General features: G+C 38.0%; 1 protein-coding gene across 3 annotated transcripts in view; it reads left to right on the plus strand.

Annotated features, from left to right (window-relative positions):
• Positions 1–18,380, plus strand: part of MINPP1 (multiple inositol-polyphosphate phosphatase 1) — a 46,154-nt gene extending 27,774 nt beyond the window's left edge. For all 3 annotated transcript variants that reach the window (XM_015147616.3, XM_001101346.5, XM_077946740.1), the window contains one exon: positions 17,080–18,380. In XM_015147616.3, coding sequence (XP_015003102.2) covers positions 17,080–17,280 — 201 coding nt within the window. In that variant the 3' untranslated portion in view covers positions 17,281–18,380. The remainder of the gene's footprint in view (positions 1–17,079) is intronic.
• Positions 18,381–25,246: the final 6,866 nt, after the last annotated feature.

A 25,246-nucleotide genomic window follows, 5' to 3' on the forward strand; every position in this document is an offset into this window, starting at 1 on the left:
AGGAGGCTGAGTTGGGAGGATCACCTGAGCCTGGGAGCTCGAGGCTACAGTGAGCCATGATCATGCCACTGTACTCCAGCTTGGGCAGCAGAACAAGACCCTGTCTCTAAATAAATAAATAAATAAAATAAGATTGTTCCTATTTCTGCTTTAGTTATTTGTGTTAATTTTAAATAAGTTCCACGTATTCTGAGGTTTACACTTAAACATCTCTCTCCTTAATTAGAACATAGACAAGTAAAATCTATTGTTATTTTTCAGGAATATTTAGACAAATCTACTGAAATAAATACACAGCTTTTTCCAGGTTATTTTTGAGTACCTGTTATGTTCAGGTTATTTGACTGGCAACAGAGGGTATACAAAGATGAATGCATTGAAATTGTCTCCAAACACAGTTTGGAGAACGAGTATAATAGCACTAAAACAGATAAAAACAAAATTACTGAGAGAGAATTAATTTGAACTCTTTGGGGTTTGGTAAAGGCTTTATAAGGAGTGTTTGAAGTAGGCTACCAAAGACTTTTCTTTCACTAATATCAGCATATCAGCCCTTAGTAATTGTTTTGATGTGTTTTTTAATAACCCGATTGAGGTATAATTCATGTCAACTATACATATTAAAGTGTACAGTTTGGTCAGTTTTTACATATATATACACCCATGAAACCATCACCATAGTCAAGATAAAATATCCGTCACATCCAAGTTTCTTTGTGACCCTTTCTAATTCACTTTCTACCCCCATTTTCAGGTAACCACTGATAGGCTTTCTGTCACTATACATTAAGTTGTATTTTCTAGGATTTTATATAATGAAATCATAGTGAATATTTTTTTTGTTGGGCTTCTTTCACTCAGCATAGTGATTGTAAGATTCACCTGTGCTGTTGATGAATCTAATAGTTCATTCCTTTTCAAGACCAAGTAGTATTCTGTTATACAGATCCACCACCATTTGTTCACCTTTTGATGGACATTTGGTTATTCACAGTTGAAAGGCTATTGCAAATAATGCTTCTGAATATATGTGATCTTCGTATGTTATGTTTTGATTTTTTGGGAACCTGTCTAATTAGATGGAATGACTGAGTCTTACGTAGGTGTATTTTTCACTTTTTTTTTTTTTCCTTGAGACTCTCACTCTGTTGGCCATGCTGGAGTGCAGTGGCATGATCTTGGCTCACTGCAACCTCTGTCTCGTGGGCTCAAGCAGTTCTCCTGGCTCAGCCTCTCAAGAAGCTGGGATTACAGGCATGTGCCACCACGCCCAGCTAATTTTTGTACTTTTAGTAGAGACTGGGTTTCATCATGTTGGCCAGACTGGTCTCGAACTCCTGACTTCAGATAATCCTCCCGCCTTGGCCTCCCAAAGTGCTGGGATTACAGGCATGAGCCACTGTGCCCGACCGTAGTTTTCACTTTTTAAGAAACTGCCAAGCTTTTCCCACCAATATATGAGAGTTTCAGTTGTTCCACATCCTGCCAACAGTTGATATGGCAGGCCTTTTTAATTTTAACCATTCTAATGGGTGTGTAGTAGTACTTTGTTGTGGTTTTAGTTTGCATTTTCATAATGATCAGTGATACTGAGCATCTTTTCATGTGCTTGTTTACATCTATATATCTACTTTAGTGAAGTCTTTAAATATTTTGTCTGCTTTTTAATTGGGTTATCTTTATTACTGTTCTGTGTGTGTGTGTGTGTGTGTGCGCGTGCGTGTGTGTTGTCTAGGTACAGTCCTTTGTCAGATTTATGCCTAGAAATATGTTATCTTAGTCTATGGTTTGCCTTTTTAAAAAAAATAATATATATTAATGGACTGATTTTGCCCCATTATTGAGGCATTTCACCCTGAGTATTTATATGTACCCTGTGTATTTTGAGGTTTTCCTACTCTGGCTTGTGTGAAAACTATTCTTTTTTGTGTGTTAGCTTTGGGAATTGTTTTTTTCTTTTTTCAGACGGGGTCTGTTACCCAGGCCAGAGGACAGTGGTGTGATCATAGCTCACTACAGCCTCAACCTCCCAGGCTCAGGCAGTCCTCCCACCTCAGCCTCCCAAGTAGCTGCGACCACATGCATATACCACCATGCCTGGCTAATCCTTAAAAAATGTTTAATACATGGAACTTATTTATTTTTATTTATTTTTCTTGCTGTGTTGCCCAGGTTGGTCTCCTGGTGGGCTCAAGCAATCCTTCCTTTCTGCTTCCTGAGTCACTGGGATTATAGATAGGAGTAATCTGTAATTAACTCTGCTAATTTTTACCTATTCCTTTTCAATGTTTTTTCTCTGGGATTTGGATAGTTTTCTCATATGCATGTGCTGTTCAGTGCCAGCTGAAAACTTGAGGGAGCCCGTGCTGGTCTGCAGCACTCTCTTCTCAGGTACTCTTCCTGTGAATTCAGCCAGTGTGGCCTTCCTAAATTCTCACTCCCATCTCAGCTGCTCAGGGTGACTTCCGAGCTGTTTGGGTGTCCCCTCCCTGTGCTATAGTCTGGAAACTTGGCAGTAAGCAGGGGCAGTTGTTGGAGTCACCTCCTTTGCCTTCTTTTTCTCATACTATGACTATTGTTGAGTGTCTGAAACTTTGTGTGTTTTGTTCAGCTTTCTGGTAGTTTAAGGTAGGACAGTAAATCTGGTCCCTGTTACTCTGTCTTGACCGGAAGTGGAAACTGTTTCAGTGTATTTTTGCTTCAGGAATAAAAATGTCATACTTGAGTCATTTTTGTTCCTGATTTATGTTAAGCTGTTGGATTGATGCTTCTCCAAATACTCCCTGGAACTGATGTTTCAATTAGATGTGGAAGACTTAACAAAAATTTTTTTTCTGGTAATTTTCTTCCCAAAGCATCTGGCAGTTCATGTTGCTTATTTGTATACTTACATAAATATGGGAATTACATGAGTTGTGTAAAGCTGTATTTGATATTCCTGAATCATGTTTAAAAACATACTTTGCATAACATCAATTAAGTGTGAAATGTGAATTAAGAGCTTAGAAGGATCTAGCTGAGTACATTTAGGGGGAAAACATGCAATTATTAGTTCTTTTAATGGTTGAGCTTTTTGAATGACTTGAAGTAGTTGCTTTGTATCCTTTATCTACTTTGAACACACACATAGTTATTAACCCTCATTAAAAGACAGGATTTTAGACTTAAACTTTGTTTTTGTTTGAAGACATAGTAAAATCTCCTCACTAATTTCTGTAAGTAAAAGGAGGGGTGTAATTTGGAGAACTGCAGTAATCCACTTAATCATTTCGCACTATTATTCCTAAAATAAGAAGGGTTGACCAGATCTCAAACCTAAAACATTATGATTCTGTATATTTCTATCCAGACATTTATATAGATTACTCATTTGCTTTCTTATATTTGTATTAATAGTTTACATTTTCAGGCAAAATATGTATCTTTTCAAGTGGTTTTGTCACTTTTTGGAAAATGCAACATTCCAAGTTTAATGCATTTTTATCAGGGAGAGAGCAGAGTTAAAGGTATAATTCCTGTTCTTTGGGATACTTCTGCCAAGAGTCTCAAAGAAAGAATAGTAATTGTAATGACTATTATAGTCATTACAATGTAATGGGAGATGTAAGTTAATTTGAGAACTATGACTAATTGGATCAGAATGCAGAACATCTGAATTATTCTTAATTTGGTGTTAATTATTCATTCTGCTTAGACATTTTAAATATAGTATTAGGACAAAATTATCAGACTTTTGTGGAATATATATGACTCTAGGGACACAAACCAATATGGGACAGAGTTACAGACATATTATTCCTCAAGATGTCACATTGTAATATGTAGCACAGGGATTCTTGCAGTATAGAGTCTGAAATCCCGAAACTATATTCAAGTTTTTATGGGCCACATGCGTTTCTCTAGTATGAAGTTCCATTTTCTTAGATTCTCAGATGGTTTCATGTCCTTTGTGAAAGTTAAGAATCACAGATGCAGTAAGCATTGAGTGATTGCCTTGGCAGCCCTCCCTTAAAAAACATTTACATCTTCCTGTATTTTTTGCTTGTTTGTTTGTTTGTTTTGAGACAGGGTCTTACTCTGACATCCTGGAGTGCAGTGGCATGATCGTGGCTCATTGCACCCTCGACTTCCTGGGCTCAAGTGATCCTCACACCTCAGCCTCCCAAGTAGCTGGAACTACAGACATGCGCCACCACACCTGGCTAATTTTGTGGGGTTTTTTTGTAGACACAAGGTCTCTCCATGTTTCCCAGACTAGTCTCAAACTCCTTGGCTCGAGCAGTTCTTCCATCTGGGCCTCCCAAAGTGCTGGGATTACAGGTGTGAGCCACCTCTCTCAGCTTATTCTTCTGTTAAAGGAAAAACTTGGTTCTTTCTGTCATGGTATCCTGAACCTCACAACTCTGTTTATTGAATGGTAGTGACAAAGCCACATGATACCGTAGATAAAATAAAATATAGCAATCTTTATGCTCTCAGCAGTCTTATGACAAAATATATGCAGGGGTTTTATATAAGAAAAGCATAATTATGAGTGTCAACCGAGAAGGAATTCCTTTCACATTTGTTCTCTTTTTTGCCCTCCTATACCTACATACCTATGTTTCTCTCTGTGTGTCTCTCTCTCTCCTCTCTCTGTCTCTCTGTCTCTGTCTCTCTCTCTCTCTCACACACACACACACACACACACACACACACTTTCTTACTCCCTCATTCAGACATATACACATACTCATACCCATTTATTGTTGCCAGTATTTTGGGCTTATTCATAGACCAGCTTTGGTTTGTTGGAGAAGGTTGGAAGTGAAACCAGAAAAGTTCTCATACCATCTTTGGGACTTTGGTATATTCAAGGAGAAACTGGAGATTTGGTTCCTTCAAATAGTGATTGGGCATATACTAACTGGAGTTAGGCTTAAGAACTCCAGTTAGCTAGGAGATGGCTTAAGAACCAGATTGGACTCTTTTAAGATTAAATTGTGACATACGGCAAAGAGCAGTGTGTTCATAGACTTGGGACCAAATCACTTCTTCACAGAAATTACTGATTTACTTTATACAGTCCTGGCACATACCGTTAATGGCTTCTGGTAAAAATTGGATCATAAATAAATACTTTTATGAATTTGTTTTGGGTGTTTAAAAGTTATGAAAACAAACAAACCCTACTGTATGTGTGCACACACACAAACTCCGCAACTGTCTCAGCTTCTACCAGTTGAAGGTATCCAAGTCTCCATGTTTGGAGTCCACATATTTGGCATAGAAACATAATATGTTTTTTTATTTGACACTGTGCTACTTAACTTTGTCAAATAAAACAGAAATGTGAGTTAGCCTTTTATATGGGCAAACAGGGATAAGCATAAACAACTGTTGAAGAAGGATTGTATATTAGCTCTTTGGAAGCTCTTTTGATAATAGATAATTCCCTGGAGGCAGTTGGTTTTTTATATACCTGAGTTTGATATTTTGCCAGTTGAGTTTCAAACAATGAAATAGAAATTCGTTTATATATTGCTTAGTCATTCTTGTTTATAAGAAGAGCATTCTGAAATTCTTAACTATGAATGGGCCCTTGATTTGAAACATATAGTTTTAAATGTCTGAAAAATTATTGGCTAAGTCCTCTTGAATTTTATACCTCATCGTTATGAGTTAGATGTTTCACTTATTCCTTCTTTGAGAGTTGTTTGGGAAAAAACACTGTTTTTCCTCTGACTTCACAACAACACAACAATAGTCAACACAACTTCTGCGTTAGTCCATTCTTGCGTTGCTGTGAAGAAATACCTGAGGCTGGGGAAGAGACGTTGAATTGGCTCACAGTTGTGCAGGTTATAAAAGCATGGCTCCAGCATCTGCTTCTGGTGTGGGCCTCAGAAGGCTTCCACTCATGGTGGAAGGGAAAGGGAGCCGGTGTACCACATGGTGAGAGCAGGAGCAAAAGTGAGAGAAGGAAGAGGTCCCAGGCTCCTTTACACAACCAAATCTCATATGAACGAACTGAGCAAGAACTCACTTATCACCAAGGGAATGATGCTAAACCATTTGAGAGAGATCCTCTCCCATGACCCGGTCACTTCCCACCAGGCCCTACCTCCAACATGGGGAATCACATTTCAACATGAGATTGGAAGGGGACAAACATCCAAACCATATCATTCCAACCCTGGCCCCCCAAATCTCATATCCCCACATTTCAAAATACAATTATGACTTCACAAGAGTTTCACAAGTCTTAACTCATTCCAGCATTAACTCAAAAGTCGCAAGTCTGAAGTCTGCGGAGTCTCATCTGGAGATGAGTTTCTTCCATCTATGAGCCTGTGAGATCAGAAATGAGTTATTTACTCCCAAGATACAATGGTAGTACAGACATTTGGTATACCTCCCATTCCAAAAGGGAGAAATTGGCCAAAAGAAAGGGGCAGTAGGCTCCATGCAAATCTGAAACCCAGCTGTTGTTAAATCTTTTTTTTTCTTTTTCTTTTTTTTTTATTTTTTATTTTTCTCTCTTTTTTTAAACAGAGTCTCACTCTGTTGGTCCAGGCTGGAGTGTAGTGACATGATCACAGCTCACTGCAACCTTGACCTCTCTGGCACAAGCGATTCTTCCACCTCAGCCTCCCAAGTAGCTAGGACCTCAGGAGTGCACCACCATGCCTGGCTAATTTTTCTATTTTTAGTAGAAACGGGGTTTCGCCATGTTGCCCAGGCTGGTCTTGACCTTCTGAGCTCAAGTGATCTGCCCACCTCGGCCTCCCAAAGTGCTAGGATTGTAGGTGTGACCCACTGTGCCAAGCCAGTCATTAAATCTTAAAGCTCCAAAACAATTTCCTTTGATTCCCCATCCCACATCCAGGGCAAACTGGTACAAAGGTGGGCTCCCAAGGCCTTGGGCAGCTCTGTGTCTGTGACTTTGCAGGGTGCAGCCCCTATGGCTGCCCTCATGGGTTAGAGTTGAATGCCTGTGGCTTTTCCACACCGAGGTTACAAGCTTCTGATGGCTCTACCATTCTTGGATCTGAAGGACAGCAGTCCCCTTCTCACAGCTCCACTGTACAGTTCCCTGGTGGGGACTCTGTGGCAGGACTCCATTGTGATGTTTCCCCCTGGCACTGCCCTAGAAGAGTTTCTCTATGGAGAGCCTCTGCCCTTGTGGCAGGCTTCTATGTGGGTACCCAGTCTTTCCCATAAATTCTCTGGAATTTAGATGGGAGCTGCCAAGCCTTCTTTACTCTTATACTGTGCACCTACAGGCTTAATACCACATGGAAGTCGCCAAGACTTATGGTGGCTTGTGTTCTCTAAAACTGTGACCTGAGCTGTACCTGGGGCCCTTTGAGCCACAGCTGAAGCCAGAGCTACTGGGATGTGGGGAGCAGTGTCCTGAGGCTGGCCAGGGCAGCAATGCTCCGTGCCTGGCCCCTGAAATCATTCAGTCCTCCTAGGCTTCTTGGGCCTGTGATGAGAAGGGATTCCTCAAAGATTTTTGAAATGCTTTCAAGGCCTTTTTCCCATTGTCTTGGATATTAGCACCTGGTTCCCTTTTAGTCATGATAATCTCTCTTTTTTTTTTTTCTTTTGGAAATAGAGTTTTTCTCAGTTACACAGGCTGGAGTACAGTGGCATGATCATAGCTCACTGCATCCTTGACCCCTCAATCTCAAACAGTCCTCCCACCTCTGCCCCCAAGTAGCTGGGACTACAGGCATGCACCATCACACCCAGCTAATTATTTTATTTTTTGTAGAGATGGGGGGTCTCACGTTGTTGTCCAGGGTGGTCTTGAACTCCTGGGCCCAAGTGATCCTCCTGCCTTGACCTCCCAAAGTTCTGGTATTACAGGCATGAGCTAACATGCCCTGGCCATGATAACCTCTTTATCAGGTGGTTGCTCCACAACCTGCTTGGATTCTTCTCCTGAAAATACTTTTTCTTTCTCTATCACATGGCTCGACTGAAAATTTTCCAAACTTTTACACTCCACTTCCCTTTTGTATATAAGTTCTAACTTTAAGTCATTTATTTGCTCCCATATTTGATCATTGGCTGTTGGATGCAGCCAGGCCACATCTTGAATGCTTTGCTACTAAGCAGTTTCTTCTGCCAGATATCCTAGACCATCACTCTTAAGTTCAAACTTCCACAGATCCCTGTATTGTGTGCCCTAGGGTATTTCTAGGGCACACAATACAGGGTAACAGGCAGAGGCTGAAAGAGTTTGGAGGGCTCAGAAGAAGATAGGAAGATGAGGAAAAATTGATGAGGGTATCCCTAGGGGACACAATACAGCAGGTTCTTTGCTAAGATGTGACAGGGGTAACATTTGCTCTAGTTCCCAATAACATCCTCACTTCCATCTGGAACCTCATCAGCCTGGACTTACTGTTCATATCCCTATCAGCATTTTCACAACCATTTAACCAGTCTCTCAGAAGTTCCAAATTTGTCCTCATCTTCCTGTCTCCTTAGCCCTCCAAACTCTTCCAGACTTTGCCTGTTACCCAGTTCCAAAGGCACTTCCACATCTTCAGGTGTCTTCATAGCAATGCCCCACACCTTGGTACCAATTTTCTGTGTTGGTCCATTTCTGCAATACTATAAAGAAATTCCTGAGACTGGGTAGTTTATAAAGAAAACAAGTGTATTTTGGCTCACGGTTCTGCAGGCTGTACAGGAAGCTTGGCTCTAGCATCTGCTTCTGGGGAGGGCCTCAGGAGATTTACAATCCTGACGGAAGGCAAAGGGGAAGCAGGTATCACATGGCAAGAAAGGAGCAAGAGAGAGAAGGGGGAGGCCCCAGACTCTTAAACAACCAGATTTCATGTGAACTAACTGAGAAGTCACTCATCACCAAGAGGATGGCACTAAGCCATTCAAGAGGGATCCATCCCCATGATTCAATACCTCCCACTAGGTCCCACCTTCAACATTGGGGATCACTTTTCAGCATGAGATTCGGAGGAGACAAACATCCAAACTCTATTAACTTCTGTGACCCAGTGTTGGGGGATGGGGGTTCCCACCAATAAGCAGCAGACACTAGCTAGGTATCCTCTAATTTTGACACTATCTCCCTGGACGTAGCATCAGGTCTCACAGGTTGAGGACTCAATCCCCAAGATTGCCTCCTGCCCTTTTCAGACACCAGTTATAAGTCTGGGCCTCTGGAACTCCTGACTGACTGGCTTCAAGTTGGGGTTTTCACAACCCCCTCTTTGGGTTCACTTAATTTGCAGGAGTGGCTCACAGAGCTCAGGGAAACAGGTTTACCGGTTTAGTATAAAAGATATTAACAGAGGATACAAATGACACATAAAACAAGGTATGAGGGAAGGGATGTGGAGCTTCCATGCCCTCCCAAGGCCACACCACCCTCCAGGAACCTCCACATTTTCAGCTGTCCGTAAGCTCTCCAAACCCTGTCCTCTTGGGTTCTTATGGAGGCCTCATTACTTAGACATGATTAAACTATTGGCCGTTGGTGATCAACTTGACCTTCAGCCCCTCTCCCTCTTCCCTGAGGTTGAGGGGTGGGCCTGAAAATCCTAACCCTGTAATCATGCCTTTGCCTTTTTGCTGACCAGCCCCATCCTGAAGCTATCAATCAATGTGAGCACACAAAAAGACAGCACTTGGGAGATTTCAAGGATTTTAGGAGTTTCTACCAGGAAACAGGAACAAAGACCAAATATATATTATATTTCACAATATCATTGGAACCTTAAGAAAGAAGCCTCTCTCCTTTCTTACAGCACCTGGAGGAATAAAGATAATAATAAAGATTGCTTTATTTATGAATAGTAATACTTTACAAAGTAATCTTTATTATCTTTATTCTAGTTTGCCCTTGAACCATTAAAGATTACTAAGTTGAATTCAGGCTAAGAAAAAATAGCAAAGAAAAACATTTATGTTTGAGATTTTAGTGATTTATATTCTGAGATGTTATGTAATGGAAATACTTTTGAGATAAAGCAAAAAATACTTAACATTCTTTTAGTTGTTGCAACTTATTTAAGAGTGTGTGTAATTCTTACCCTTGAAACCTCAACCCAGACATTTAGTGAATTCTGTTTTTGAAATGGGAAAATCAAGAATAAAGTCAGGTTTTTAAAAATTGTATAAAACGTGTAGTTGCTAAAACGTAATTTTAAGTCCTCCTTAGGGTTTCAGTTTAATGAACCCTAAGTCCTTAGGGTTTCAGTTTAATGAACCCTAAGTCCTTAGGGTTTCATGTTGATAGCATATTATATGAAACATTATGGCAGCTTTTTCTATTTTATAAGCTGTTTTTCTCTGAGATAAAATTTCTCCAAGGGGGATTTTTAATAGTCAAGCTTCCTTGACTTTTTTTTAAAAAAGACATAAACCAGACCAAGTATATTCTTACCTGTATCCAGTAAAGATTTGTGTACATACATTTAGGAGTGATTTATACATATTTCTTGAAGTGATAATTTGTTTTAGGTGATTATATGTTTTATATATATTTGTGTTATACTTTACCAGTAGTGATATTGTCAAGCAGAAAAATTATGCAGCAACATAAAACTAACTTTATTTTCTTTTTAAAAAACATGTTCTTAAGAAACCTTACCTGGACATAATACTAACTTAAAACATCTTCTTTTAATATGTCTTATAGTCCAGTGTCTTAGAAATGACCCAACTCATTTTAGTTACATCTAGGAAATCAAAGGTAAAGATGGAGAGATTGACTGGCAAGGAGAGGAGGTTCATGAATTGAGAGTAGAATGTGTAGGAAATATGAAATAGATCACATCGAGTCTGGATACAACATCAGAATCCTTCTCAGTGCAGTGTTCCAAGTAGCTATTAATTACTGATTGGAGATTTGGCCTAGATACTGGTTTTATGACTAAAAATTGTCATTTATTGACATATTCTCTTTCTTCCAAGCAAGAGTAAAAATTTAGATGCTTACACCCTTGTCTTTATTCATCTGCTTAGAGGCTTACATCATTAGTGATCATGTCATAGGGCAAAATTGGGGTTCAGCGCCAGAGGTCACATGGTTCTTGGCTTCAGGGAGGCAAGAATTCAAAAGTTAGCCAAAAGAGTAGAGCGAAAGCAAGTTTATTAAAAAGTAAAGGAATAAAAGGGAGGCTGCCACATAGGCAGAGTAGCCCTGAGGGCTGCTGGTTGGCTATTTTTTATGGTTATTTATTAATCATAGGCTAAACAAGGAGTGGATTATTCATGAGTTTTCTGGGAAAGGGGTAGGGAATTCTCGGGATCAAGGGTTCCTTCCTTTTTAGACCATATAGGGTAACTTCCAGGAGTTGCCATGGCATCTGTAAACTGTCACGGCACAGATGGGAGTGTCTTTTAGCATGCTACTGTATTATAATTAGCACATAATGAGCAGTGAGGATCAGTGAGGATGAGCAGAGGTCACTGTCATTGCCCTCTTGATTCTGGCTGGTTGTGGCTGGCTTCTTTACCACAACTGGTTTTATCAGCAGGGTCCTTGTGACCTGTGTCTTGAGAAACATGTTCTGCCAAACTATCTTAATCAGCTTTTTTAGAACTGTGCTTTTCATTGAATATTTTTTTTTTTTTGTTATTGCATGTGCATTTCAGATGAAACACCCGAGAAATGTGGTCTTTGCCTTTACATTCTTAGAAAAGAATTGATGCCTTATTTAAGAAACAATCAGCTGGGCATGGTGGCTTACACCTATGATCCCAGCACTTTGGGAGGCCGAAGCGAGAGCATCACTTGGGGCCAGGAGTTCAAGACCAGCTTGGGCAACAACGTAAGACCCCATTTCTACAAAAATAAATAAATAAATAAATAAATAAATAAATAAATAAATAAGTGGGGCGTGGTGGTACGCTCCTGTGGTCCTAGTTACATGGGATTCCTACGTGGGAAGAGCACTTGATCCCAGGAGGTCGAGGCTGCAGTGAGCCATGATCACGCCACTGTAATCCAGCCTGGGTGACAGAGTGAGCTCCTGTATCTTTAAACAAAAACAAGGAAAATAATATCATTTTTTAAAAATTTTGCGGGATTTTTTTTTTTACATGTACTTTTGCCAAATTGCATGTTGCTGAAGAGTGTTACTAAGCACTGACAATGGAGTCTTCCTCAGTCAGTATGTTGAAATACGACGTTTCTTCCCACAAATAAGAACTGATTTGATTTTAAATGATTTGTTTTTCTTTTTTTTTTTTCCGAGAAAGATTCTCACTCTGTCACCTGGGCTAGAGTGCAGTGATGCGATCTCGGCTCACTGCGACCACCGCCTCCCTGGTTCAAGTGATTCTTGTACCTTAACCTCCTGAGTAGCTTGGACTACAGTCGTGTGTCACCACACCCAGCTAATTTTTTTGTATATTTGATAGAGATGGGGTTTTACTAGGTTGGCCCACCTGTTCTCAAACTCTTGACTTCAAGTGATCTGCCCACGGCCTCCCTGAGTGCTGGGATTACTTGATTTTAAATGATTTTAATCAACAATGATTTGAAAGTAAATTTAAGTGACTAAGAAGTTACTAAGTTCCTAAATTATTTACTCCTCATAAGCAAGTATTTTCTTATCAAAGGCATTAAGGTTTTTCCAAGTAAAATTTTTTGGTATAAACTGTTTCCATACAATTTAATTTATGGTATACCTGTGGTTTTGCTTTTGCATTTGGATCTTTAGCACTTTTGGATGTCTGATGAATTTTAAAATATGCTATTCAACGAAATGAGTTTGTTACTTGATACTGTGTTTACCTTTAGAATAAAGTGTTAGGTACTGATGATATTTTAGGAGAACTGACTTGAACTCATCTCCTGGATTCTAAACTCGGCACACCACTAATTTGTGTGCTGGGTCACTTCACTGCTAGAACTGCTGTGGCTCTTGCTGCCACTGTGGCTGTTTGCTATCACTGTGGTAGTGTTTGCCATAGAGCCATCGATCAATCTGATGGCAAATACGCGAGTATTTTTCTGTAGCTCAAATCCAACAGCTTTGCAAGGGAAGTAGCTTATCTTCATTTGGCAGGAAGCCTGAGAGAGATTGAGTAATCTGCCCTAAAATTTGCTCATAACTAGGTTATGCCCTCTAGTTTTCAAGCTGCTTAGTTTTTCCCTCTCTAAAAGGGTATGATAGTACCTGTATCATAGGGTAAGCAATTACTTTGCTAAGGCTACAATGAGCAGCATTTCTGTTTTAAGAGTTAGTAGGAATGTATTCATGACCCAGCTCAAACACCACCTCCCCAGCAAAGTGTATTCAATTCTTCCTTAGACAGAAGGATTTGTTCTTCTCTAGGTTTCTCTAACAGACACATGCAAATCTGCAAGAGCCAGAAATGTTTCATTTGTGTTTTTGTTCTTTTGTGCCACTATTCTTCTCCCCTCCCCTCCTCCTCCAAGAAGAAACTAGCATGGTGCCTGGCACTTGGCATGAAATGACAGGGCATGTCACATCTAACAAATTAACCAAATGGATCTTTTCAAAAGTCTCTTCTTTATTACGTTTTGGAAAATTGAGTGCAGCTAATTTGCCCAGGGCCTTTTGTGTGAATACGAGCATCATCAGCTAGTGGCTTTTTCTTGAGTAGCAAGCTACGTTAAATCACAAAGGGTAAAAGTAGAAAAATAATGATTATGAATGAAATTGTGCTCTCTTAAAATACTTTTCATTATCAACAAACTTAAAATATTTATACTTGGTTATTGTAAAAATATATAAATTATAAAAATAAAATTATAAGTTTATTATTCCCTACAGGCACATTTCAATTTCTAAGCAAAATCTTGTTCTTGCTTTTAATGGGCTCTAGTTTTTGTAAACTATTATCCTTGTCTTATTATTTTACTAGTGCATTTAACTAGACCTTCAAGATATTGGGGGTTTTTTGGTGTATTTCAAATTTGTATAATAGACATTGCTCTATGTAAGAAGATAATCAATACTTATGGACTTTATAAAAAGTTAGCACTTTTGCTTCCTATTGAAAATTATTTGGAATTCTAAAATACAATTTTAAAACAAATTGGATTCATCAAATGGTAGAAGACAGTAGTTTGTTTTTGATGGGATGTTTTACTGTGAGAATCTAATATATAAACTTCCTTGATTTCCCATAAAACTTCCGATAAGCATTTTTAAGTATAATTTTCCTCAAATTTCTTCTGAAGAATTCACTGATTTTAACATATCACTGACAGTAAGGCAGTAAAAAAAAAAAAAAAAAGGGAAGGGGAAGGTGTTTCCTGCCTTTTGTATAAACCCAAGGAACCTTGAAATTTACAACTTAAATCTGAGTCACAGTCTAGATTTCATTTCTTCTATAGCTTGGATGCAATTAATGAACTTTGAACTCATAATTTGTGCTAGCCCTTTTGGTCTCTTTCCTTCCCCCAATTTATAGTTTTCATGTGTGTGTTTTTGTTTTTCTTGTATCTTTTCTCCTATTTGCTATTTATTTGATTAACTTTTGAATCTAAGTATGTAAGACTGTCCATACCACTGTCTGTCCTGTGCTCTCCAGCATAGTAGCCACCAGCAACATGTGGTTATTGGGTGCCTAAAAAGGGGCTGGTCTGAGTGAAGCTGTCCATAGTGTAAATTATGCACTTGATCTCACACACTTGGTAGAAAAAAGAATGTAAAGTTCCCAAATGGCATATAAATTACTTGCTGAAATGACAGTAGTTTGGATATATTGTCATATGTTGTCCCCAGTTTATTAGAGTTCTTGGCATGGGGGAAAGTGGAGAGAGTTACTGACAATAGATTCTTCTGGTTAGATGGTGGAGGTGTTGCTGCTGTTGCTGCTATCCTCCCTGACCTGTTTTGTGTCCTAATAGATTCCGTGGTGAGCAATAACTGAAAGTTGAATTTAGGATTGCTTCTGGCTTTGAGGTTTTTAGGTTTCTACCTAATGGCTAAAGGATTTAAAATGTAAACCAGTATATTTATATTACTTGTTTTTCTTTTAACTTGTATCCTTATTAAATTTCATTATTTAGATGATGACAGTGGTGTTAGCTTAGACTTGAATATACTGAGATGTATAAAGGAGCCAGGCAAGTAACAAAGGAATGAATTCATCCTACGTTAGATCATGTGGAATGATACGTGTGCTGTGCAACAAGTATGTGCCCTGTCTAGAGGTTGGGTAACATTATTCCTGTTTAGCTGATTATGGTCTTATGGGTATATATGGACTTGTGCTGCCAGATCTTTCAGATTTCTAAGAAGAGCCAAAAATCTGGATTTTTAAGAATCTTAAACCTCTCAATTTTTAAATACTGATAAGTAATGCAAAATTTAAAAATACTTATGCTGGCCAAACTAAATATAGCTGTGTTCTGAATGCCACTGCTTGGTACTTCAGCCCTGAGAGGCTGCTTCTTGGAAATATATTAAATATAAGTTGTAGGTATTTTAAATGACCTAATTAAAGTATACCAGTTATGAACAGAGGCTTGGGAAGCTCCTGTTGATGAATGGCTTTTAAGTTTTACACCTTTTAGAGAATATTAATCTCAAAGTAGTGAATAATTGTCTTTTAGTTTGCTTTGAAATACTGTTAACAGTTTCAGTGTACTTTTTGAGTATATATTTCTAGCGTATTCTTATATATGGAAGTTATTCTGCTCATTTTTTCTTACATGCTTTTCTGTAGTTATTTTAGTATGAATTGTTTTCCTGAACATTTAGAAAAAGGTTTGTGTCAGATTGCTTGTCTCATCTCACAGAGCCCCCCCCCCAAACCCCACCCCGTTCTGGTGTGTGTGCTGTTCAGAAGTATGATGGGTTGTTTTCTGAGATTTCCTGGCTCTGTTCCCCTCCCCCTACTTTCATGTGGACTTACTTTTTCCTTTATCTCTTCTGTCCCTCTCCTGCTTGGCCGGAATTTCACTCCCAGCAGTTTCTCTAGTGTGAGCCCTGTGTTTGGAGAGTTCACAGGAGCTCCAGGTTTCTCCAGCCCCAGGCATCACTGCAGGCCTGCCTTGCACTCACCAAGTCCTGGAGAGGACTAAATACTTCCCAATTTGAGCTGCTATCTCCAATTCACCCACAGCGCTTCCAGTGAATACCTATTGGCTGTTGGGGATTCTCCTGTTCTCAGATTGCTCAGATGCTCTGTGGCTTCTCTCTGCTTTCTTCAACAGATACTGATAATATCTAGTGCTTGGGACTGGATGCTACTTGGAGTGGTTCATAGAGAATACTTTTCCACCTAGTTATGTTGTAAATGTTTCCCATGGGTTTTGGATTTGCTCTCTACTTGCTCTGTTTATGTGTATTGAGGGCAGAGGGAATCAGGAAGGTCTAGAACTGCTGCTTCTGTCCTCCCAGAAAATCCACATGCACTAAATTGGTAACCTGATGAGTGGTGGCAAAAAGTCAGACAGTCATGTTTGAATAGGTTTACAAATTATATTTAAGAAAAACAGTATTTTTTCTATAAAAGTAGGGAAAAGGCTAAGCAGTCATTCACTGCTTCTTATAAAAATTCTTTACCAGAAAAAAAAAAATCATAGAAAACTTCAAGAAAAAGAATTGATTTAGCTCAGTGTTGAAAGTGGTTTGTATTCCTGGCACTTTATACTCCCACTCCCAACCAGAGACACGTTTCAGCCACAATAGGTTACATCACTAACCTTTTGTGGGTTTTGTAAACCATTGAAGGATTGAGCTCCATGGAGTAATATTTACTAAGGGCCAGTTTGCTCAGTTTTATGCACAGAAAGGCAATACAGTGTTGAAATACACATCTGTTTCAAGTTCCTGTATCTATAAGACACTTGTCTCTCTTTAAACTTAAAGGAAAATGTGTATGCACACTGTTTTATATGGATTTGCAACAGTACAGTGATCCTGAATTTCGGAACTTAACTTTCGGTATAAAAAGTTTGGTTCTCTGCCACACGGAATTTCAGCCATATGCTTGAGTAATGTATATAAAGATTTAAAAAATAGATGGGATTATTTAAACTAAAAAAAGATGGGAAAGTTACTCCTAAGCGTAAATACTGTGTTCTATGACAAGAATATATATACCTTATTTTCCCTTCATTTCTGTTTGAAGGTCTCAGCCAATTTCTTCTCCAGTCATCCTCCAGTTTGGTCATGCGGAGACCCTTCTTCCACTGCTTTCTCTCATGGGCTACTTCAAAGACAAGGAACCCCTTACAGCTTACAATTACAAGGAACAAATGCATCGGAAGTTCCGAAGCGGTCACATTGTACCTTATGCCTCGAACCTGATATTTGTGCTTTACCACTGTGAAAATGCTAAGACTCCTAAAGAACAATTCCGAGTGCAGATGTTATTAAATGAAAAGGTGTTACCCTTGGCTTACTCACCAGAAACTGTTTCATTTTATGAAGATCTGAAGAACCACTACAAGGACATCCTTCAGAGTTGTCAAACCAGTGAAGAATGTGAATTAGCAAAGGCCAACAGTACATCTGATGAACTATGAGTAACTGAAGAACATTTTTAATTCTTTAGGAATCTGTAAGGAGTGATTACATGCTTGTAATAGTTAGACAATTCCTTGATTACAGGAAGCTTTTATATTACTTGAGTATTTCTGTCGTTTCACGGAAAAACATTGGGTTTCTCTTTGGGTCTGGACATGAGATGTTAGAAAAGATTTTTCACTGGAGCGGCTCTCTTAAAGGGAAACAAATCTATTCAGAGAAACAGCTGGCCCTGCAAATGTTTACAGAAATGAAATTCTTCCTATTTATATAAGAAATCTCACACTGAGATAGAATTATGATTTCATAATGATACTTGAAAAGTGCTGGAGTAACAAAATATCTCAGCTGGACCATTCTTAACTTGATTGAACTGTCTAGGAACTTTACAGATTGTTCTGCAGTTCTCTCTTTTCCTCAGGTGGGACAGCTAGCGTTTTCTTAATCAGGAATATTGTGGTAAGTTGGGAGTATCACTTTGGAAGAAAGTAACATCTCTAGATGAGAATTTGAAACAAGAAACAGAGTGTTGTAAAAGGACACCTTCACTGAAGCAAGTCAGAAAGTACAATGAAAATAAATATTTTTGGTATTTGGTATTTATAAAATATTTGAACATTTTTTCAATAATTCCTTTTTACTTCTAGGAAGTCTCACAAGACCATCTTAAATTATTATCTGTTTGGACAATTAGCAACAAGTCAGATAGTTAGAATCAAAGTTTTTCAAATCCATTGCTTAGCTAACTTTTTCATTCTGTCACTTGGCTTCTATTTTTATATTTTCCTATTATATGAAATGTATCTTTTAGTTGTTTGATTTTTCTTTCTTTCTTTATAAATAGTTCTGAGTTCTGTCAAATACCATGAAAGTATTTGCTATAATAAAATTCTTGTGACTTTACTACCAGGTCTTTTCTCCTTTCCGTGTCAAAATACAATCAATAATTGATGGTAAAAGTTTGGAAATCCAAGCAGCTTTGACTGACCTGGCAATTTAAAGCAATTTTCTTTAAATAGAAATTTCCTCAAATAATGGATATGTTAATGCATTTTATTTTAATTCATATACACGTTAAAGGTAAGATATTTCAAAGGAAAATCTGATATTTTTCTTTAAAATATGTGTTTATTCTTATTAAACAACATGCAGCAAAATCCCCTACCAGAGGCTCCTCTTACTAGTTTTATGGTACTTTGCTTTCAAGGAGACAGACCATAGGAAAACCAACACATGTTAAGGATATCCGTGTGTCTGCATACAGATTGTCATATGTGACTTGGATTAGGACATTTTCAAGCCAAACTTCAGTTGATAAAATTGGAAAAATCAGTTTGAGGCTTAAAAAAAAAAAGGCAATAAGATCTTTTTTATCACCGATAGTTGAAATATTTTCTAGTTAATGCTTAGTCATTTGAGTTTTTTAGCCAATGAAGTTATCATATGCTAATTTAGAGAAAAGATAAAAATATTTTTAATGCTTTCTCTATTAGTAAGAAAACCTTGTGTTGCTTTTGGTTTACAAAGTATGACCCAGGGACACCTTTAAAATGATGTCATATTAACTGTTGGGTTATGTGACCTTGACAATACTTTTTTGAATAGATCTTCTAAGGTTAAAAAAAAGTAGCACTAATGAGTAGGTAAAAGAAACAAGCTGAAAAACACTGGGAGCTGTAAATATAGTATGCATGCTATGAAAAGATGAAGAAGGACCATTTCAACATGGGATTTTCAGAAACTGAATTATTCCCGAATGGACATGATATATAAAATATTCTCAGAACACAAATTCTAGAAAGAAGATATAAAGGTTAGAAAGAAAGGATCCTGGGTTGAAGTGACCTTGGGAAACATGGGGTTATCCTATGGAATGTCTCTGGCTTTTAATGTTCTATTGTTTATTATGAATAAAGGAGGCATTATAGTAGGTTGCATTTTTTTCTATCTTGCTTGACCTGAGTACATTCTCATTTACAGTCATCATAGATTGTAACTCCACATCAGGAAAAGAGATATCATATTCTTCCGATTAAAGATTTATAGTTTGAGTTCCGTACTGGAAAACTTGGGAGGAGGTTAACTTTAAAAACTTGAACTATTTTGTCATTACTGAAATAATGTATTTTAAGATGAAAGGATTCTTAATTTCATTCTTTAAACTAGCCTCAATTCAATACTCCATGTACTATATTCTGTGACTCACCACCCTATAGCCTGAAGGAACCCAATAGCATGTGTTTCATCCAAAATTTTTCAAAGTTTCTAATTTATAATCTATGACAATTTACAATCTATGACAATTGTAAATGAGAATGTACTTTGAAAATTTTTGGATTAAACTAACACATTCCATTTGGGTTCCTTTCAGGCTATAGGGTGGTGAGTCATGGAATTAAATATAAGTGGAGGAAAAATTGTACTCAATTGTAAATCTAAGTGTCACAACTGTGTATTGAAATTATGAGATGCAGAGATCCCTGATTTTTTGATTAGAGATCTTCAAAGGAATGATGTTTTATAAAATAGATGATTAGCTGGTAAATGCTGCTGGTGCATTAATACACACTGCTGATTCTGCAAAGTTCTGGTGTTCTCATTTCTTTAAAAAAAATGTAAATATGCAAACAAGAAAACAAAATGATGAGTACCATATCCATCCTATTTTATCAAAATTAACATTATAACATTTGTTTTAGATTTAAATAAGCGCTGTTTTGAGGACTTTTGTATACCTCCATGATTCTATTAGCCCTATACCCTGTCTAGAGGTAATCATCAACGTAAAATTCAGTTTTCATCATTGCACTGCATGCTTGATTCTGGAAGCTTGCAGTATTGTGGGAGTTTTACATTTTTCTATAAAAAGACTTACATTCTCTGTATCATTCTTGAATTAGTAATTTGTTTTAACTGCTCTATTTGTTTTTCAAGACTTATAAAAATCCTGATCATTTGTTGCAAATTAATACCTTCAATTTATCAATGCTGGTTGAGTACTTTTATATACAAACACTATACTTTTAGTCTGGGCATATAAAGATGAATGAACTTAGGGTTTTTTTTTTCATTATTAGTCAAGAAGTTTATCTTAAAGATCTGAAAGCATTTATTGTCTGACACATTAACTTAATATTTTGTATCCTTTGAATACTTTTCAAAGTATCAAAGACTATGAAAGTTTCATAGGAATTAAATTTCATTGTTCAATAGGACATGACTATATAGTCATCTTTGAATCTATAAAGATATATTTTAAATATTTCATATGAAAATACTGGATGGAGGTTAAGCGTGGTCCATTTTTGCTAGTGTTACAGAAGTTGTGATACTATTCTGGTGTTATTCTCATTTAAATGTCTAAAATGAGAATCTCTAGATAAAAACTAAAGGTATTATCTAGGATAGGATATGTGAAGAGTTGAACATTGAAAAAAATAATCTTTGGCTAACAAGAGTTCATTCGTAATAGGTGACCAAATTACTCAGTTATGCCAAAGTTTAATCTTTATTGGTTTGACATTTTGGTTGATTAATTTCTATGGACATTAGCTCTTTTTTCTGTCTCATCTACAGCTACATGTGCATTGTACTGTACTTACTGTTTTCTGTGGTCATGTCGTCATTTTGAAGTTCCTGCTATCCAACACACACTTACTTGATACTGCTTTTGTGGATGATCTTGATCTTAATTTTAACACTGAAATCAAAACTCAATGTGTAAGGGAAAAAGTAGTTCATTTTTTCCAGGCATATTCCACTGTTATGATACCTTTATTGGAATACTTTCCTTTTGTAAACTGCAGAACTACCAATGCATGCTCTTAGAGATGTGAGGGTTACATACAGCCTGACCAGAATATAAACTGTACAGTTTTGGAACACAGTTTTCTGAGATGGTATTTCATGTGGTTCATTGATGATAGTGGGAATTTGGACTGTCTTTTGCCAAATGTAAGCTGAAAATATTTGCATTACTTGCATGTACAGTTTGCTTATATCTAACTATTACCCTGAACTTAGATCAAAGATCACCCAACTCTCTGTTAACTGTTCTTTTTCCATATTCATTTGTTTCTTTCCATTCACGTGGCAGCCTCTTTTCAGTGTATTTAGCTATGCTTTGTTCTGTGTATGTGTGAGAATAATAGTATTTTTGACAGAACTCCACATCAGGAAAAGAGATGTCATATTCTTCCAGTTAAAGATTTATAGTTTGAGTCCCATACTGGACACCTTGGGAAGAGGTTAATTTTAAAAACTGTATTTTGTCATTACTGAAATTATTTTACGATAGAAGGATTCTTAATTTTATTATTCTTTAAACTAGCCTCAATTCAACATCTTCCGTGTGCTACATTCTCAGATTTTATTTTATTCTTATTTTTAGAGACAGATTCTCACTCTGTGGCCTAGCCTGGAGTGCAGTAGTGCCATCATAGCTCACTGCAGCCTCAAACTCAGCTCAAGTGTTCCTCCCACCTCAACCTCCCAAGTGTCTGGGACTACAGATACACTCCACCATGCCCGGCTAATTTTTAAGTTTATTGTAAAGATGGGATCTCACTGTGTTACCCAGGCTGATTTTGAACTCCTGGGCTCAAGTAGTCCTCCCACATCGGTCTCCCAAAGTGCTGGGATTACAAGCATGAGTCACTGCATCCGGCCCATTCCCAGATTTTAAATACCATTTAGACCCAAGCAATCCATGTTCACACTTTTGTTTGTTGTACTGGGAGAATAAATATTTGTTCATTAAAATGACAGCCTTCAGAATTGGGTAATACTACTGGTAAAATAAAGTTGAATTCAGATATTTATTTTACATTATTTCTAAGATGGCTAATGTGGAAAATTAAGTTGGAATGAAAGTCTGTAGATTTTTCTCTGCATTAACAATTTGGGTGCTTTGGGAAACTTTTTCAACAAGTATTATGGAAAAAAATACAATTTTGATATAAATTACTTAAGTATATGCTGGTGAAATATATCCTTGGATACATACAGATAAGAAAATCTGTTTAATTGATAAAAAAGGTTCTTAATTGGAAACGCTAATTTTGCTCCAGCCATAGTTGCTCTTCGAGAGACCATTAGTTTCTTTTTCTTTTTCCTATATATATATATATATTTTCTTTTTTTGAGACGGAGTCTCTGTCGCCCAGGCTGGAGTGCAGTGGTGCAATCTCCGCTCACTGCAAGCTCCACCGCCTCCCGAGTTCATGCCATTCTCCTGCCTCAGCCTCCCTAGAAGCTGGGACTACAGGCACCCGCCACCACGCCTGGCTAATTTTTTTGTTTTTTTTTGTTTGTTTGTTTGTTTTTTTAGTAGAGACGGGGTTTCACCATGTTGGCCAGGATGGTCTCGATCTCCTGACCTCGTGATCCGCCTGCCTCGGCCTCCCAAAGTGCTGGGATTACAGGCCTGAGCCACCGCGCCCGGCCCTCTTTTTCCTATTTTTTATGGTTTTTTTTTTTAATTACTGTTTTTCGAGATACAGTCTCACTTTGTCACCCAGGCTGGAGTGCAATGGCACAATCATGGCTTACTGCAATCTTGACTTCCTGGTCTCAAGTGATCCTCCCACATCAGCCTCCCAAGTAGCTGGGACTACAGATGTGTCACACCATGCCCTGCTAATGTTTTTTTTTTATTTTTATTTTTATCTTTTGTAGAGACAGGGTCTCAATATGTTGCCCAGGCTGGTCTTGAACTCCTAGACTCAAGCAGTCCTCTCACCACAACCTCCCAAAGTGCTGGGATTGCAAGTGTGAGCCACCATGCCTGTCGGATTCTTTCTCTTAGATATTTTTCTGTCTTTTGCCTTCATGAGATGAGAAGCCTAGTTTTGGGGAGACAGGATAGTGTTTTTTTCTCTTCTGTCTGTGCAGCTTTGCTCCCTGAAGCTTTCTGTCAGTATTTGCATTATGAAAATTAGGTTAAGGGCCTGGTTTTCTAATTAGTCTCTTTTAGATAGTCATACCATGCAAGTGCCATTTATAGTGGGAAAAAACAACTGTCTCAGCTTTTCTTCCTACTTCAGTGCTATGAGACTGAAAAGACTCTTCTCAGAGAAATTGAGATCCTTGGGGCAGGACATAAAAAAAATAAAATAGAAACCACAGCCTTCTCTGCATTTTCCTTGCTGAGAGGTAATACACAAAACTCCCAGATTTAGACATAGGTTCCAGAAGCAGCTAGGATTCTATTAATACATCCCTATTACTCTGGTTGCAAGACTTCAGGTTTTTCTAGTTAGGAAAATAAGGGTAGACCAGCCAACACTGTGGAACTTTTCAAATAGACTGCTAATTTTTGCCTCAGTCACCTGCTGGAGGTAGGAAAGTCAGTAATACTCGCTTTTCAAGTCTAGTTGCTATCAGCCTAGCTCTTGAAAAATAGCTGGAAGCATGGCTAGAAGACTTTCCTGCAGCCCTGTGGCCTACATGATGTTTCAAAGGACTGTTTTCTTTAACAGGTCTAAAAACTGATGATGTAAACGAAAAATAAAATTCTAAGCCCCCCAACTGACTGAATGGACCCCTTCTTGGCTAAGGAATTCCAAGAAACCTGAACAACTAGTTCAAGCCATCACAGAAAGAAGGGGTTGGACATACCTTGTTACATCCTCCCTTTGAAGTTCAGGAACAACTCACCAGCATTAATGTGAAAATAGAGATGGTAACAATGACAAAACAGACTTTAGCAATAAGATACCAAATTCCAACCTGACTCTGGTACAGGATCACATAACAGCAGGCTCTGAAGTAAATCAAAGTATTTTACCCCAAAACAAATTTCTTTGACGTATTTTGAAATGGCCCTGCAAAGCTGTCTTTTGTGGATGAAATCTGCATTCTGTAGAGAACCTCCTTCCCTTCCTAGGTCTTTTCCAGAGTCTGATACCTTTTAAGTTTCGACACGAGATATTTACCATCTATTCTGTCTGAAGCCTACTACATGGAGGCTTCATCTACATAAGAATCTTGGCTTCCACAACCTTCCCCAGCTTTAACATTTCTTTATGCTGACTTCAGCTCTTCAGGCAAAGCTCAACTCTTTCAACCAAGGGAAGTCTTGGAATCTACCTATGACCTGGAAGCCCTCCCACATCAAGATGTCCTGCCTTTCTGGGCTGAACCAATGTATACCTTACATGTATCAATTTATGCCTTTGCTTGTAACTTCTGTCTTCCTAAAATGTATAAAACCAAGAGCTATAACCCAAACACGTTGGCCGCATGTTCTCAAGACCTCTTGAGGCTGTATTATGGGCGGGGTCCTTAACCTTGGCAAAATAAGCCTAAATCGATTGACTTCTGTCTCAGGTACTTTTTGGTTTGAATTACAAACTATTTTGTAAGCCCCATTATAGACCTAGGTACATGTATTTGTTGGTATTTGTGCAAACACAGGTGAGTAAAGTCCAGTCTTAAGAGAAAATCATCTCATGTTACAGAGCATAATGCATCAAAGTACTTTGTAATTCTCAGTACTCAGCAGCGTACCTGATGTTAATTAATCTGTAAAATAAATCATGTATTAATAATAGTTGCCATTAGGTAAGAGAAATATCTACACTTACCAAGCACTATAAATGGTACTTTGTTATTCTACATAATCCTCTTTATAGCACTGTGAAGTTGCTAGTATAAAACCTATTTTGCAGATGAGGAAATTGAGGCATTTCAACTTTGTGTTGAAGATCCTGTAGTAAACAGAATAATTGATGAATCCAAGAAATGCCAGAAAACGCCAGAAGACCCTT

The sequence above is a fragment of the Macaca mulatta genome, chromosome 9 (assembly GCF_049350105.2).
Source record: "Macaca mulatta isolate MMU2019108-1 chromosome 9, T2T-MMU8v2.0, whole genome shotgun sequence".
NCBI classification, from domain to species: domain Eukaryota; kingdom Metazoa; phylum Chordata; class Mammalia; order Primates; family Cercopithecidae; genus Macaca; species Macaca mulatta.